This window comes from Parasteatoda tepidariorum, chromosome 11 (assembly GCF_982258835.1).
Source record: "Parasteatoda tepidariorum strain Cologne lab strain chromosome 11, Ptep-v5.0, whole genome shotgun sequence".
Classification (NCBI taxonomy): domain Eukaryota; kingdom Metazoa; phylum Arthropoda; class Arachnida; order Araneae; family Theridiidae; genus Parasteatoda; species Parasteatoda tepidariorum.
Genome location: NC_141765.1, coordinates 67,570,644 through 67,586,596, shown reverse-complemented (window position 1 = coordinate 67,586,596; position 15,953 = coordinate 67,570,644). Strand labels below are relative to the sequence as shown.

Below are 15,953 nucleotides of genomic sequence, written 5' to 3'. Positions count from 1 at the left end.
CCTTTTTTAAAAAATTTAAGTTTAATCATTCAGTGCTTAGTTTCTTCATACTTAATGCTCTGAATTCCATGACCATAACAGTCTAAACACTACTTAAAAGCTCATTTCGTGGAGGATTTTTTTTAATTCGGAGCATAGCTCAAAATCCGTATTTAAGACAAATGACATTGGCTCAAAAGAGCTCATGGCTCAAAATAACAAATGGCTCGAAATGTTTATTTAAGTATATGGGCATGGCTCAAAATGTTTATTTAAGTATATGGGCATGGCTCAAAATGTTTATTTAAGTATATGGGCATGGCTCAAAATGCGTATATGCGAAAATGGACATGACTCTAACTACGTATTTAAGAAAATGAACATATCATTTTCAAATTTCCCTTATGAGAATTGTTTTTTTCCAACGAACTATCTAATGAGTTCATATAAATACGTGGTTGTAAGATTACGTTGTAGAAATCTCGATGTTTTAATTATCACTTTATTATTTAGAAATCTGACTGCGAAGAGTTCGCCTGAGAAGTTACATCCGCAATATACCTAGCTAACCCCACCTCAAAGTCTTGGACTTAGTTTCGTAATGGTTATGCTTAGTGTTTAAAGCAATACCAAAATTACTGGTTTCGTATTTGAAATTAGGGTTTTTTCATTGAAAAAGCGTATTTTTTTTAATGAAATTTTTTGAGCTTTATCCATTTTCTTAAATGCGTATTTTGAGTTAGGTTCATTTTCCAAAATGCGTATTTTTATCTATGACCATTTCTTAAAAATACATTTTAAGATGTGTCCATTTTCTTAAACATGCATTTTGAGCTATGTTCAGAATAGAATGATGGAATATGGATGAATGAATGATGGATGGATAAATGAAATCTGTAATAATTCCTCAATAAATAAATATTCAATAAATAAATATTCAATAAATTTGACTCTAATAATTTCATTTTTGATAATAATTTATTAGCTATAGGGATATTTTTGCTTCTACATTTATTTTAAGAAATTTAGTGCATTTGAATTTTGTGTACAGTTCAAAAAATCGATTTTTTTTTCTTCTGCTTAAAATCTTGTTTTGTAAAAAATAATTTTTGATTTTTTATACATTAATACGCGAAAAATGTCCATTTAGAATACCCATACCCATGATCACAAAATTTATCCGGTATTAGTGAGATATTAGACAGCAGTATTTCTTTCAAAGTTTGTGCTTAAAAATATAGAAATAGAATAATTAAGTATTTAAAAGTTTTTGAAAACTGTAAATTTTATATTTTTAACAAATACCAGACTAAAGAGGACTAAAAGTGCTTTACGTTTTGGATTTTTAATTTTTGTTAGATAAATGAGAAAATATCTAATCAAGATACAAAAATTTCAAGATATGCTGAAAATACAAATAAAATTTTTTAAAAATTAAGTTATTTGCGTAAACACATCTGCTGTTCAACCAAAAAAATTTTCGAACTTTGTCTCCACATTTCCGTAATCAAAAACAAAACATTTGCTTATAGAAAATCTCAAAATGTGAAAAATATAAAATGGTATATATTATTAACTGTAACATTTTATGATTGTTGTTATTGTCTGCTTAACTATTTTTATTAGCAAAAACAGCAGATACATGCACTAAATTGAAATTATAATACATGCTAAACAGTATATGATTTTTTTCTCGGTATTTTTAACCAACCATGATCAATCAATTCTATCATGTTCTTTTTTCATATTTTATCAGATAGATGTAATACTTTCACGTAGCATGTTCATGTTCTACACAAGCTCCATGCTAAGAATCGAAATAGTTTGTAACGAACTGAATTTGTAACGTTTGCACTTTTGCATGCAAAAGTGCAAAATCTCTCTGATGAGATATTACACATGATTGAATTGTTTGATCATGATTAAATTGAAAATATGGAAAATTCGTATACGCATGAATTGAAATATAACGTGTACACATACATTTAAATCTGTATTTAGTGCATTTATCTGCTATTTACTTGGATTCTTCTTATGTAAATAGCTCTTAAAATATAATGTAAATAGTTCTTAAAAATGGAAGTTTGCAAATTTTCTTCCGACATTGACTGTTTCAAGATAACTATTTGATAATACAATATAAAAAAAACTATAAATTGCTTTACTATAATAAATATCGCTTTTGAGATGACGAAAAACATTTAAGCAAAAGTACTGCAAAGAAGCAGCCAAGCCATTCTCTAAGCAATAATTTTTAAAACAATTAGCCCTAAAAATGGGACTTAAGTTTCATGAAGAATATTATCTATACATTATTTCTGTAAACTTACCCTGCTAGCCGCAGACGAATTCTGTAGAGACTGGAAAGCCAAAGAAATGTAGTTACTTTAAAATGGCTTACAAAAACGAAATTTTCAAAAAAGTGCTAAAAAATTTCAATTTGGAGAACAAATGTGATGAAAAGTGCAAAAATAGGATGCTTATGGAAGGCCTGTGCTCACATTGTACAAAAAGCAAAAACAGTTAAATATTAAAAATATTTAGTTTTTGGAAGCACAAAACATTTTTAAGAAAACGTGGAACTGTGATAATTTATATCTCCATTTAATTCATTCGTTATTTTTTTTGCAATCAATAATTATTAAGATTTTAAAAAATATTAATAACAGCTATTTTTTTTTATCTGAGTTACAAAAACTACTTTATGATGATTAAAGACATTTATATTCGAGTGTTTTTTATTTTTAGTTTAACACTGCATTTTATTTTAAATCATTAAATAATAAACTTTCAGCAACCAAGAGATGTATTTAGAGCACTTTTTATGGGGAGCTATATATGAAATAATCAAAATGGTAATTAAAGATTCCAATAAAATCTTAAACATTCAGAAATGTGGGTTTATTAGAAGAAACAGGAACAATATTTTATTATAATATAGCACGTATCAATTTATGAAATATTATAATATGAATGCATAGAAAATATTTTAAAACATGCATATAGCATCAGAGCATCATGTTTTAGTACTATAGAAAATAATACAGCCAATGGTATAAGAGATTGTTCTGATTCATGTAATAAGTCACAGCCAGACGCCTGTTCATGCAGTATAAAAATATTTTTCATGCTACAAATGTTAAAAAAATCCAAAAAAATGTTGGCATGCGTAGTGAAAAAAATCCAAGAAAATAAGTATAACGGATTTCAGGATAATTCAGCTATCTCATGGTAATGATTTAGTTTATCGACGCACAATTACTTTTAAAACAAATAGCAAAAAAAACCAAATATAAATTATTTTATAAACAGATCAATTGAACATGATGAAAATTTCGATACCTGACGTTTCAGTGAGTTAATCTGGGTGACCATAACTAGCCCCCCAGATTATTGGATTTATAGTTGTTTTTTTTTTTGTCTTAGATAACAAGCCCTAACCACCCACACCTTGAAGGAAAAATTAAGTGCGTCAGTAGAGTTCAGTAATAATTATAGCCATTGAAAGTTTTTTAAAAAAAATAGCTCACGTGCAAAAAAAAAAGCTCACAAAACTTACCCGATGAGTTAAAATTCAAAATTTTTAGCTAAACACTTGCGTTGTTTTTCAAAAACATTTTGAGTCCTGTTTATGACAATAAACTGCATTTTAAATAAACGTCGCAGCACTATTGGAAATTCTTTTAGAACAATCAACTTAAATACGCATTAAAGAAATTTTCGTTGTACATTAACTATGCTTCCCAAATTGAAAAAATATCAGTTAAATTGATTGTAAAAAATATTTACTCATCATGAAATCCGTTAAGACGTATTTCAAGAGAAGATAAGCAAATAATATGATTTACCTTCTTTTTTAATGGACGACGAGGTGCTTCTGGTTCTGTGGCATATTCAATATTTGGAGATGTTCCTAACATATAGTGGTCAGATGAGATGTTTCCTTCTGGATAATCTTGCATTACAGTTTCAACGTCTTTTTGCCTTTTTTCACGCTTTTTTGTTTTAAGTTTAAGAATTTCATCCCTTTCTCTTTCTTGCCACAACCAGTCAGTTAGTTTAACATCCTGTAAAAGTATGACACAGCGTCAAAAATATTTTAGGACTGGAGCTAAAATATGAAATAAGAACAACACATGATAATAATTTTTTTAGAAACAAATTCCTCAATGTTTTAATAGTTTTATTACAGAAATGTAAAAAAAATATTAATTCCTATTTCGAAACTATCTTTAATGCAGAATATGGATACTTTGAATATACTTCGATGCATGAAATATTCTTGGCTTTCGACGAAACCGTTTCATGGAAAATTACTCCGAACAAACATTTCTTCATGATGATGAAATTACTATTTTTTTAAGATAGGAATTTCGTCAAAATTATTAGGCTTAATGTAACTCATCGATTACACAATTCATTAAGAAACACAGCATAAACTAAAAGGGCACATGATTGAAGAAGAATGACTGACTGCTGGTCAGTCATCGTCATGCAACAAATCTGGTAATTTTGTTCAACAGTTACGAGTACTAACCTGTAGACCATCTTGTCATACAGTATTAAAGGCTTTAAAATTAAAAAAAAAAATACTCAACTTACAGAATGCACACGAGTCTAGAAGCAGTTTAATCATATAGTTTATGATTCGTCAAAAAACACGTGATTTCATACTGTAGCTCAAATATCATTGAAAATGAGTTTTATTTCTGAATGTATTAGAAATATGAAGAAGAATTTGAAATATGTAGAGTACAAATGCAATTTCAATAACTTGAATGGTCAAATAAATTACTTGAAAACAATGATTTAAGAAATTAAACTTGAAGTTTTTATCTAGCATTAAAAAAATAGAGCAACAAAACATAAAATAAATTTCTTTTAAAGTAAAACATTTCTTTTTCAGTTATAAACTAGTCACTCTGAAACAACAGAATGATAATAATCATCAATTTTTTTTGGATATTTACTGGTGCAATTTTTAAGATTTTTTTTCAGAATTTATTTAATATATTCACATACATAAGCAGACATGTATAATCTCAATGGAAAGACTGGCTTCTAAATCCTTGTCAAATAGAGAGAAGATAGAGAGAACAAATTGGAAAAAAGTAGAGAGAACAAATTGGAAAAGGACAACACAGGAAACCCTCCACTCCGCACTAATCCGCATTTGCGTTACATGGAAAGGAAAACTTCCCACGGTTAGCCTGACAGCAAGGGGACTCTAACCCATGATCAGACTATGGCTGAGGATAGTTCACGTCGACATTGTGGTCAGGGCTAGCTTGATGCGGAATTCATATCTATCGGCCATCTCTGGGATTTGAACCCAGTTCACCTCATTGGAATGCGAACGCTCTATCCCCTGAGCCATCGCGGCTCATTGAGAATGTTTGTGAAGACATTAACGCTGTTAGAAGTTCATGATAAATATTTCAAAGATTTTTAGAAGAAAAAATGCCTGTGTTAACTACATTTGTCAGAATAAGTATTTTCACCCAAACACGATAAGCAAAACTGGGCTTCTGACATAAAACAATATGGAAAATAACTTACCGTAATATCAGCATACACTGATGACCATACAGTTGGGTGATCTCCCGATAACACTACTGGTCGACTCATTACGGGAATATATTTCTAAGGAAAAAAATTCAAATTTCATATTAAAAAAAAACAGTTTATTTCATGAGTATTTTTCCTTCAATTAAAGATTAAGTATAGTAAATCAGATATATATCATAATATATAAATTGACACTACTTCATTCTTCTGCTTCTACGAAAACAAATTATTTAATTCTTAATGAAGTAATAACTAAATTTTGACAGTTTAAAAAAATATCAAAAATATTTATCAAAATTCTGAAAAAAATGTCCTTTTTGACGACCGAGTTCAGTTGGCAGGAAAGAGTGCTTTGGAAAACTGAGTAATTTTTAGAATTCTCTTTTATTTATATTAAATATATATCTTTTATTTATTAAAACTGAGTAATTTTTAGAATTCTCTTTTATTTATATTAAATATATATCTTTTACTTATTAAAACTGAGTAATTTTTAGAATTCTCTTTTATTTATAAGCTACTTTTTGTGAGAATTTTTTTTTTCTCTATAAAACTGCATAAACGTATAACTCATATTTATTCATCTATAAAAACTTCTTACCTGAACTTGTTCTCTGACTTCAGCAAGGGTTGTAACATGAGTATAATAACCTGTAACAATATATAATTTATTAATTGATGACATTAGATACATTCTCCAATTTATTTATGAAAATTTTATATCAAATAACCAAATTTTCTATCTAAAGAAACTTTAAATATTGTCTTCTGGAAATAGAAAATTATTTACATTAGAGAGACTTGCATATTTTTCTCTAATGCAATTATTGAACTTTATCTATATTTTTATATCTCTTCAAATATCAAGTCAAGCTCTTAACAATAAACTCCTCTCAATTCTTTTGAAACGATTGTTGGCTTTGAAAAGTATTTAGCCTGCACTACCTAATTATTAATTCACCAGATTTTAATAAAATTTATGTTATTTCCTGGTTTTAATATTAGTTGGCTTTAAGTGTGTGTATTTTTCGTGATTCATTTAAATATACAAATTGGAAGATCGATATTGACTGTATATGTATATTGGTAAATCAATAATTTGTTGGTGCACAATTAAGATCTTGCTAACCACGGTAAATTTATATTATCCCCCTCTTTATGTAAAATAGTTATTCTCGGCTAAAAATCATCCATCAAAAAATTACTCTATTATTTTATCCAGGCTTCCTTTAATCTTCTGAGAAGGGTTCAAAGTTACGTTTGAGTTCAAAGTTCAAACGGAACATTTATTGCCTCAAATATTATGCATTACCCGGATTCGTAATAGTTTTGCAAAGTAAAAATAAAAAAAAACTTTATTAAGATATTTTCTTTATACATACAGTAAGCAATTATTTTAATTTCTGTTCTCCCATTTTACGTTTCTTAGGATTTTTAATTCTTTACGTGTACTTAAATTAGTTACTTTTTTTTATTTTGTAAGTGTACTTTTTAATTCTTCTTTTTTTACTTAATCTGTAGTTTTCACTCAATTCTTTTGCTTTAAGTACTAGTACTTTTACTCATTCCTCAATTAACGTAACGTTTCTGTGCATGATATTACATGTAAACAACAAACACATATTAAACACTTTTTTTGGGTACATTTATATAAATCAGTAAAATATATATATATATATATATATATATATATATATATATATATATATATTTGCAAGCAGTTCGAAAGGTCAAATAAAATTTTATTCAGTTCATTAGGCGACTACGTATACTACCACAGCGACATAAAATAGATTGATTTTAACCTCGATTCTGACAAGCCATCCATTGTACTTCATCCATGTCAGTGACTTCCCTTCCAATTAAATAAGTAAATACTCTCACCTATTAAAAGAAAAAAATATTTTTAAAAGCATTTAAAACACTCAAAAGAAATATTAATAGGAAAAAAACAAATCTTACTGGTATATTTGGCCAATTATATTGAGCAAATATTATTTCATATGTTTGTGGAGCACCATCCGTAATAAGCATGATAGCTTGATTGCAATTGCTACCTTCGTTGCTTTTTGCAACCTAAAATTTTAAAAACATTTCTGAAAATAATACTATTTAATTAATAGTTAACATAAACTACAGATTCAAAAGGAGGGTGGGTATATTTTGTGCTACGTGAATAAAGCACAAATAAAATACAGAAATACAACTACTAATAATAAAATTTTGGTGTTAAAACACTGAAAAAGGCTCTTGTAATAGAAAAGAAACATAGTACATTTATCCATTTCTGTATTTTATTTGTGTTTTATTTAAGTTACTCTTTGCTTTATAAACGACAGAGTTACTTTACAACAGATTCTGTCGTAACTGCCAGTTTTTTGAACTATCTCTTTTTTAGATAGTAGAACAGAAAAATTGCTGAAATTCATTTTATTTACAAATATTTATTTCATTACCGAAGCTTAAAATATGACCTATTTTTGGATTTATGACCATCAATGCTCAACCCCGCAAACTTTTAATTATGAATTTAACGTAGAAGATAAGGGAGTTCCTGTTTCATGCAGTTGGGCAAACTAGTCTTTGTTGAGATATTTTTGATGGAACTAATCCGCATTTGCACTACATGGAGAAGAAAACCACGAAAGCCTCCCCTAGTTAGCCCAACGGCAGGGGTATTCTACACCTTTATAGTTGCTTTTGAGTTTTGTGCTTTTAAGATATAGTTACCTATGGGAATGAGGTGTAAGTGATGATCGGACGTACGCACATGATGTAGAGAAGACGTTTGTTGTAAAGATTTAGTGATGACGGGAGACCAGTGGGTTTCAGTGACTGATATGCGGTTTGTGCTTTTTGAAGAGTAGTCTCGATACGTTCTTTCCAGCTTAGATTGTGTGTTATTGTAACTCCGAGTTACTTGACTTTTTTTTTTAACTATTCCGAGAATGGGTGTAGTTTTTCTGTTGCTTGTACTTTTGACTTATTCTCTCCGACTTTAATGAAGCTTGATTTGTCTGCATTTATCTTAACTTTCAATTACGGAATAGCAGTCTGCTTATAACGTTTTTATTATTATCATCGCGATTATTTTGTCTTACTAACAAGACTGTAGCTTTTTTTCCACAAAAATTATTAAAGTATTTTTTGATTTCTTCGTTTTAATCAGTTTGCAACTGGAAGTCAAAAATTAGACTATGGTAATTATATTTCATTAAAGTTTCGGAAATAATTTTTGTTAGTCACATTTAAATATTAAAATTATTATTTATTGAATGATTTAATTAACATGTGGATAAAATGATAGCTCGCTAGAATAAGTTATGAGTGTTTAAGAAAAAAAGAAATAATAATTTCTTGTAGAACTTACTTTTTGAAGTAATTCAAAGGCAGTAATTAATCCCAATGTGAAATTAGCTATATTGACCGTGTCCAAATCTTTCAAAAGTTCACGGAATTCCTAAATAGAATGGATGTATTATTGGTATTATTTTTTTTTATTTAATCGGATTATTAGTAAAATGATTAATTACCCTGAGATTTCCTTCCGTGGCTTGAACAAGTGTATTTTCAAAACATGGAACAACTGATTTAACATTTTCAGAGAACTAGCAGAAATAAAAAGAAATAAGTTAATTAAAAAAATAATAAAAAAATCAATAAAAAAAGTATATATATATATATATATATATATTTTGACATAGAGTCCCTATACTTAACGCAATTGGAGAATTACGATAAGCAGATTTAAAATTTTCCAAATTTGATATTGGAAAAGAAAGATACCGAAGTCAGTTACCACATCCGGCAAAGTTTTCTCTCAATTTTAGCTTTTATAGTTCACGTTAAAGTCAAGTAAACTACATCGAACTACTTTAATGTAAAAATATAATTGTATCTTTACTTTTAGTTCTTTTGCAAAATTTTCTTGCAGAAATTACTTCTCCTCCAGAAAATTAACTCTTAAAATGACATGTAATTGCATAAACAACTTGATATAAGTTAATACCAAGTATAGCAATTATAGTTTTTAAAAGCTAATTATTTTACAGTAGATCAAAAATATCTTATTACTTTATTAAGTCTATGTTTTCTCGTTTTCAGTTTTTTTTTCTTCTTTTTTTTCTCATTCAATTTTGGCTCATAGTCTATCTCAGACCGTTACCTGTTTGTCACTACTCCCTGACTATGCAAAACACAGGGACTCTAGAATAGACAAGTTGCAATCATCGCCTTGTAAACTAAGAAATTCGCTTGATATAACAATACAAGTACAAATAAATAAAATAAACATTAAAGATTTCTCCATTGAAAACTATGTCTTCTTAGTTTAATAAACAACATTTATAAAACAGTGGAAATATAATTTGCAGATTCCTTTTTATTTACTAATAATTTTTTATTCATTTTTTTTCCAATTTTTTAATTTTTTTTGGTCTATTTATTTATAAAAATTACTTCAAGTGAAATTCAAAATGCTAAAAAAAACTTTCCCTCGATGCAGTGTAACCTAATTATCTGAAAACGTTTGATGTTAATCTTCTTTAACTCTAACTGAGTAATTGAAATAATTAAATAAAGAAAGTAGAACTTAACGACAATAAAATAAGACATTCTCTTTTGTTAATGAGAATTAATGCTATAATTTGAGTACGTCTTTTTTCAAAGATAGTTTTTCGTTTGGGATGATGTAATTATCTTCCACCCATCATACAAAATGGAGAATCTTTTATGCAATCATTAAGAATAAGATGCACTTGATATAACTCATAAGAATAAGCTACAGTTGATATTTGATAGTTTTCAATGGTCATGAAATGAAATAATTTTTTTTATTTCTTCTGTTAATTAATTTAGCTGCCTAACTTTAATTTTACTATCCGTTTTTGCAGATTATTATGTCTGCCAGAATTTATAAAATTTAATTTAAAAAAATGCATTTTCTAGATACGTTGTCATTGATACTTTTTGGAACACAATTTATTTCTCTACAATAAACTCTTACATAATGATTTAAGTTGGTTTTTATGGGCAAAATTGCGTCGGAATTCTCTAAATTTCTTTTGCGTGTCTATCACAGAGCGAATTTTAAACAGGAAGGTTACATAAATTTCTAAAGAGCCTACAACTTCTTCAGTTTATTTGAAAGTCATATGGAACAAAATGCAGTGAACAAGTTTATTTAATACGTTAACGCATTTCACTTCAAGTTAGGAAAATTTTTTTGGTAAATTAAAAGGTAGGATTTGTAATTTCCAGCGGGAGGCAACCAGAATTAGATGGAAAAATGAAATCGTTCATGTTTAGAAATCGTTGGAATATTTTACACTGAAATACTCATGCTAAAGAAGAGTCGCATTTAATGCTTTGATAATGTTTATCTGCCAGACATTTATGATGATGTATAACATTTGATGATGTATAACATTTGATGATGTATAACATTTGATGATGCATAACATTTGATGACGTTTATCTGCTCGAAGCTTCATTTCTGAGGGCTATAATGCGCTGTTTTTCAACACCACGCATTCAGTTTTTCAATCTGTCAATAATTATTAATTATTCCTTACTTTAATTAGAGCGATATAAATTTGTTTTAATTAAAAGACGCAGTAGAAACTTGTAGTTCTATAATTGTTGTCTTCTCCAAATGCAAAGAATGAAATCAAGAGTATGTAAATAATAAGTTTTTAATTTTTCTTGTGGAACAATAGTTTTATAATGTTTTTACTACATATTAACAACTTGCATCTTTAAAGTTTAATTCATTTTTTAGATATTTAAATTATTTGTCCGTTTTTAAGTTCAGGCAATTATTTTCAGAGACATAGCATATACAGTTTCAAATTAAAGATACGCCTTGAATGTAAGGCACTTAAAATATGACTTTTTTTTAAAATTTCCCTTAGAGATATAAAATTGTATACCAAAAAATGCAATTTTTTAACATTTTAATAGATACATAGTTCATAGTTACTTAAGAACTTGGTTCTAATTTCTATTTCTTCCTTTTCAATAATTGAAATTACTTTGAAGAACAATTATATATATATATATATATATATATATATATATATATATATATATATATATATATATATATATATATATATATATATATATTGCTTGGTTGCTTTTAACTTTTTTTTTACTTTAATTAAACACATCTAATCTGTAGATTTACAATAAATTTATAAATCTAAATAATTACTGCTAAGTTGACTACTGATAATTTAAAATTTCTCTTTAGAATTAACTATTACTTATATCAACTCGTACTGAGTTTATTTTTTGAACAGTCGTTCGACGAAATTTTTGAACAGAGCGTTGAATTTATAGATAGATTTATACTCAATATTAAGGAGGTATATATTCAATAATTTGAAAATTGATTCATGTGTCTGAAGCTCTTATATTTACGCTCTTCTTAAAATCCACGAATTACAGCAGCATAGTTTCAACTTGACGCAAATGTGATTCCCATGACGATGCTTCTCATCATGTTGTTACATAATATAATTGAATTACGAGAATATTCATTTTCATAAATAAATATAAAAAAATGTTTATTACCCTGAGTATAGTAACAAAGTCATTATCACTAAGAGTTTCTAAAATATTTAATACTACATTCCTTGCAATTTCTTTTCTAAGACCTGTCATTGATCCACTGCCATCTAATAATATCACAATATCCTTGGGGGAGGCAGCTGCTTGAATATACCTTCAAGAAAATGAAAAGAAAAGGCAAATTAGTTAACCTGTACATATTTCTACGCTATTCACCTTTCAGAAATATTTTTAAATAAATACATTTTCTAAAAATGCGACTACAATTTAATAAAATGTAATTAATATTAATAAAACTTTTTAAAAAATGCTCAAATTATTTTATGCAAATATATTTATTATATAATTAACATAATAGTTTTCTTTTACAAATAAAGTAAATTAAAAAATGATGATTGAGCAATTTTTCTTCTTTTTTGTAAGTATTTTTCTAAGAAAATAAATGCTAATTCAATTTAGGCGAAGCATCTCAATGAAAAAGCAGGATGACCCCTATAAGCCCTGATTGTTCATTTTAAAGAGAATATTTGTCTCGTTTCTTTAAAGAAACATATAACATTTCAAAAATATAATCAGAATAATATTATCAAAATTATAATTAAAAATCGGGCTATATTTTTATAGATATGTATATTTTTACACTAAACTGTGCGTGATATTTATGGCATAAAACTTATCAACAGATGGCAGCAGTGATATCTGAACTAGCGATCAATTAGGTTTTAGTTGATTATGCTGCCATCTTTTATAAACAATGTGAAACATTTCTCAAAGACAATTTTCACATCCTGTTACTCTTTATTAACATTTCCGCCATATTCTCTAACTCATATCGTACATGATATATGGAACTTTAATTAAACTTTTATTTATTCAGGGATTCTTTTGTTTCAAATAATTTTGTAAAATTAATATTTACTTATTTTAATTCCGATCAAATAGTCTTATGTAATTTGTAAAAATTCATTCAAAGAAAATTTATTCTTCTTATTAATTTTCGTTGCAATAATTTTTATTATTTACACGCTACAGATATTTAAACGAATATGATGAAAATTAAAATATGAGTAATATTGCTTTAAGTAGGTAATACATGAATATGGGATAAAAAATAAAGACTTAGTTAGAAACTCTGATGAAGTTAAAATTAGAATAATCTATTAGAAATACCTATTTTTTATGAAATTATATTTAAATAAATATTTCGATTGTATATTAGATTTCCTCGACAGATGGCAGCACCATAGTTATGCTTTGAGTTTAGTTTAAGTATATTAAAAATTACCGACATTCGATTTGTGACATTTTAGAATTATTGCTCCTGCATGAAATATAATATATATTTAGTCACCTTCCTGATAATTTAAGGACAAGTAGAAAACGACTTATTACGTTTTCCTCAATTTTTGCAAAACCATGTTTAAATTTTTTATTTCCCTAGGAATTTCTATTTATTTTTTTTTTGCTTTTTTTCCGTTCCTTTCTTTCTTATTTTTAATTTCTTTGATTTCATTTAAATTTTTTTCTATTGTATTTATCGTATGTTTTATTGTATTTGTGCACAGTTGACAATGTGTAATGAAACTGTAACTAAATATTATTCTTCAGAAAATCTGACTTAAAATTGATCATAATGTAATTAATATAAATTAACTTTTTAATGTACATCACTCCTCATAGATTTATATAGACAAATGCAATGAATGGTTTTGTAGGAAAATAAATTAAACACGGTTGTTTATTATTTCTAGTAAAAGTCTTCTTTATAAATTAATCACAGTTAATATCGAGAATATTTAATGGTTTGGCAGTTAACAAAAATATTACGAGGGATCATGATGTACACATTTTTATTCCCCGAAAATCTAATTTAAATAAACAATAAAAAATATCATTGAATATTAATTTAATTTTTTGAATAAGCAACTGGAAAAAATTATTAAAAGTATATATATTTAATTGCGAATAATTGTTTTCTTTCCTCTGAGTATTGCAGAAATTTCTTTTCGAAATATGACTATAAAAATGACACTATGGGGATAGAATTTTCTATCTGCCCAGAAATGACCTTTCTATAATATGGTATGTTTATCAAATACATACATTTTTCTTCCTTCAACTCCATATGATTAATTCCGAATGTTTAATGATTTGGAGTTAGATAAACAGTGGAATTTTGACCAACCTTATCCCTTATTTGACCAATTTGATCTATATTTATATATTTATAAACTGTATGTTGAGCATTTTTATGCATCTCAGCAGTGTCCTCGTAAGATTGAGACAAGCATCGTACTTACTCTGGGTCTCGTATTTCCAGAACAAGAGAGGGGATGGTGATATTCACAGCAGTTTTGTTTCCTTCTTTTTTCAATAATTATAAAAATTTCGATTTTGTTTTTAATAATTTATTTTTAGTGTTTGCAAATTTGAAAACATTTCTTTAACTGTTTCAATCACAATAAATAGTAGCAAATGCTTGGACATTTCGAAAATCCATTCTTAGAAGTGAATTTTTAGAATAGATGTATTTTTTAATTGTTAATTTAATGGATCCCATAAGTGCCAAAATCCACATTTTTACACTGGTGTGACATATACACGCGATATATGACATTCACGTCCCATCTTTGTCACACGGTGACAATGTTCAGACGAAAATATGTCTCAATTTCGTCACACGATAACGTCACTGCAAAATTAAATGCCTGATTGTAGTCTCAAGTTATAATATGAAATTCATAAAAGTTGTCACAGAGACTTTTTTTTTGACCTACCCATTGATGTCGCAAAAACTACTCGTGATTTGACAAAAGAGAATTCGTGACTGTCGCATTTTTGATGCAATCTAGTGACGGTGTTACCTGGGTTATACTAACAGAGGATCAGAAAGCCATATATTTCAATAAATACATAATAATGAGCATAGTACATTTTGAAAAATCAGTAATAATGAATGTTAAAAATTTATTTCTTTGTAATACAATTTAATAAATTATATGTAGTAAGAACGATTAGTAAATTGATATGAATGCTGGAAAAAAAAACCTGGATAATTTTTCGAAAGTAGACGCTCCAGTTTCCCCCATAATTTAAATTTCATTCCCAACTAAAACGTTTTGCCATTCTGGGTTACTATTGAGCTATTTCTGTAACTAAAGCCATTTAACGTGGCAAATGACGAATGATGATATAAGCAGTGCTGTTGTTAGTTTTGTCATTAGCTTTCATAACAAAATGAAAAGATGACAAAACACCAAGATCAAATTAAAAAAAATGCATTGAACAAATCAAAAACAAACTCAATTATCAAATGAAAAACAAATACTACGAACATTAGAAGAAAGTACTCAAATGAAAAGGCAAATAAATAAACGGAAAATAAATAGTATAAAAGGACGAAAAAAAAAAGTAATTGCACGTTTCTTCAATTCATCATCATCGTTTAATCAATTGCACGTTTTAATGAATCTCATGTGTGTTCTAATGGTAAGGTTTGTTAAACAGGTCAAAATCAAGATTATGAATTAAAATAAAGTTTAAAATATTTAAGTTTCTTAACTGTTCAAAAATTTATGAATTTATTAAAAGAAATTAACTTGAAATGTTGAAAAATGTGCAAATAAATTCAGTATTTTGCAAAATCAATCAATCTAAATTAGAAAATAAAAACCATAAAAAACAGCTATTGCAAAATTGTTGATTGGGCTGCATTATTATAAAAAAGAAGAGAAAACTAAAAAAAAAATTTCACAATGAAATAATATTGACATAGTCATGGAAAATACAAGGCCAATTAGTATTTGAAAACGAAAGAACCTTTAAAAATTAAA

General features: G+C 27.3%; 1 protein-coding gene across 9 annotated transcripts in view; it reads right to left on the bottom strand.

The window, feature by feature from the left end:
* Nucleotides 1-15,953, bottom strand: part of LOC107437533 (voltage-dependent calcium channel subunit alpha-2/delta-3) — a 346,295-nt gene that overhangs the window by 54,732 nt on the left and 275,610 nt on the right. For 5 of the 9 annotated variants that reach the window (XM_087155322.1, XM_087155314.1, XM_087155315.1 and 2 more), the window contains 9 exons: nucleotides 12,124-12,274; nucleotides 9,081-9,155; nucleotides 8,918-9,007; nucleotides 7,510-7,623; nucleotides 7,353-7,431; nucleotides 6,149-6,198; nucleotides 5,539-5,622; nucleotides 3,828-4,046; nucleotides 2,310-2,339 (listed from right to left, as the gene is read on the bottom strand). In XM_087155322.1, coding sequence (XP_087011448.1) covers nucleotides 2,310-2,339; nucleotides 3,828-4,046; nucleotides 5,539-5,622; nucleotides 6,149-6,198; nucleotides 7,353-7,431; nucleotides 7,510-7,623; nucleotides 8,918-9,007; nucleotides 9,081-9,155; nucleotides 12,124-12,274 — 892 coding nt within the window. The remainder of the gene's footprint in view (nucleotides 1-2,309; nucleotides 2,340-3,827; nucleotides 4,047-5,538; nucleotides 5,623-6,148; nucleotides 6,199-7,352; nucleotides 7,432-7,509; nucleotides 7,624-8,917; nucleotides 9,008-9,080; nucleotides 9,156-12,123; nucleotides 12,275-15,953) is intronic. The other 4 variants (XM_087155316.1, XM_087155318.1, XM_087155320.1 and 1 more) reach the window with 1 other exon arrangement.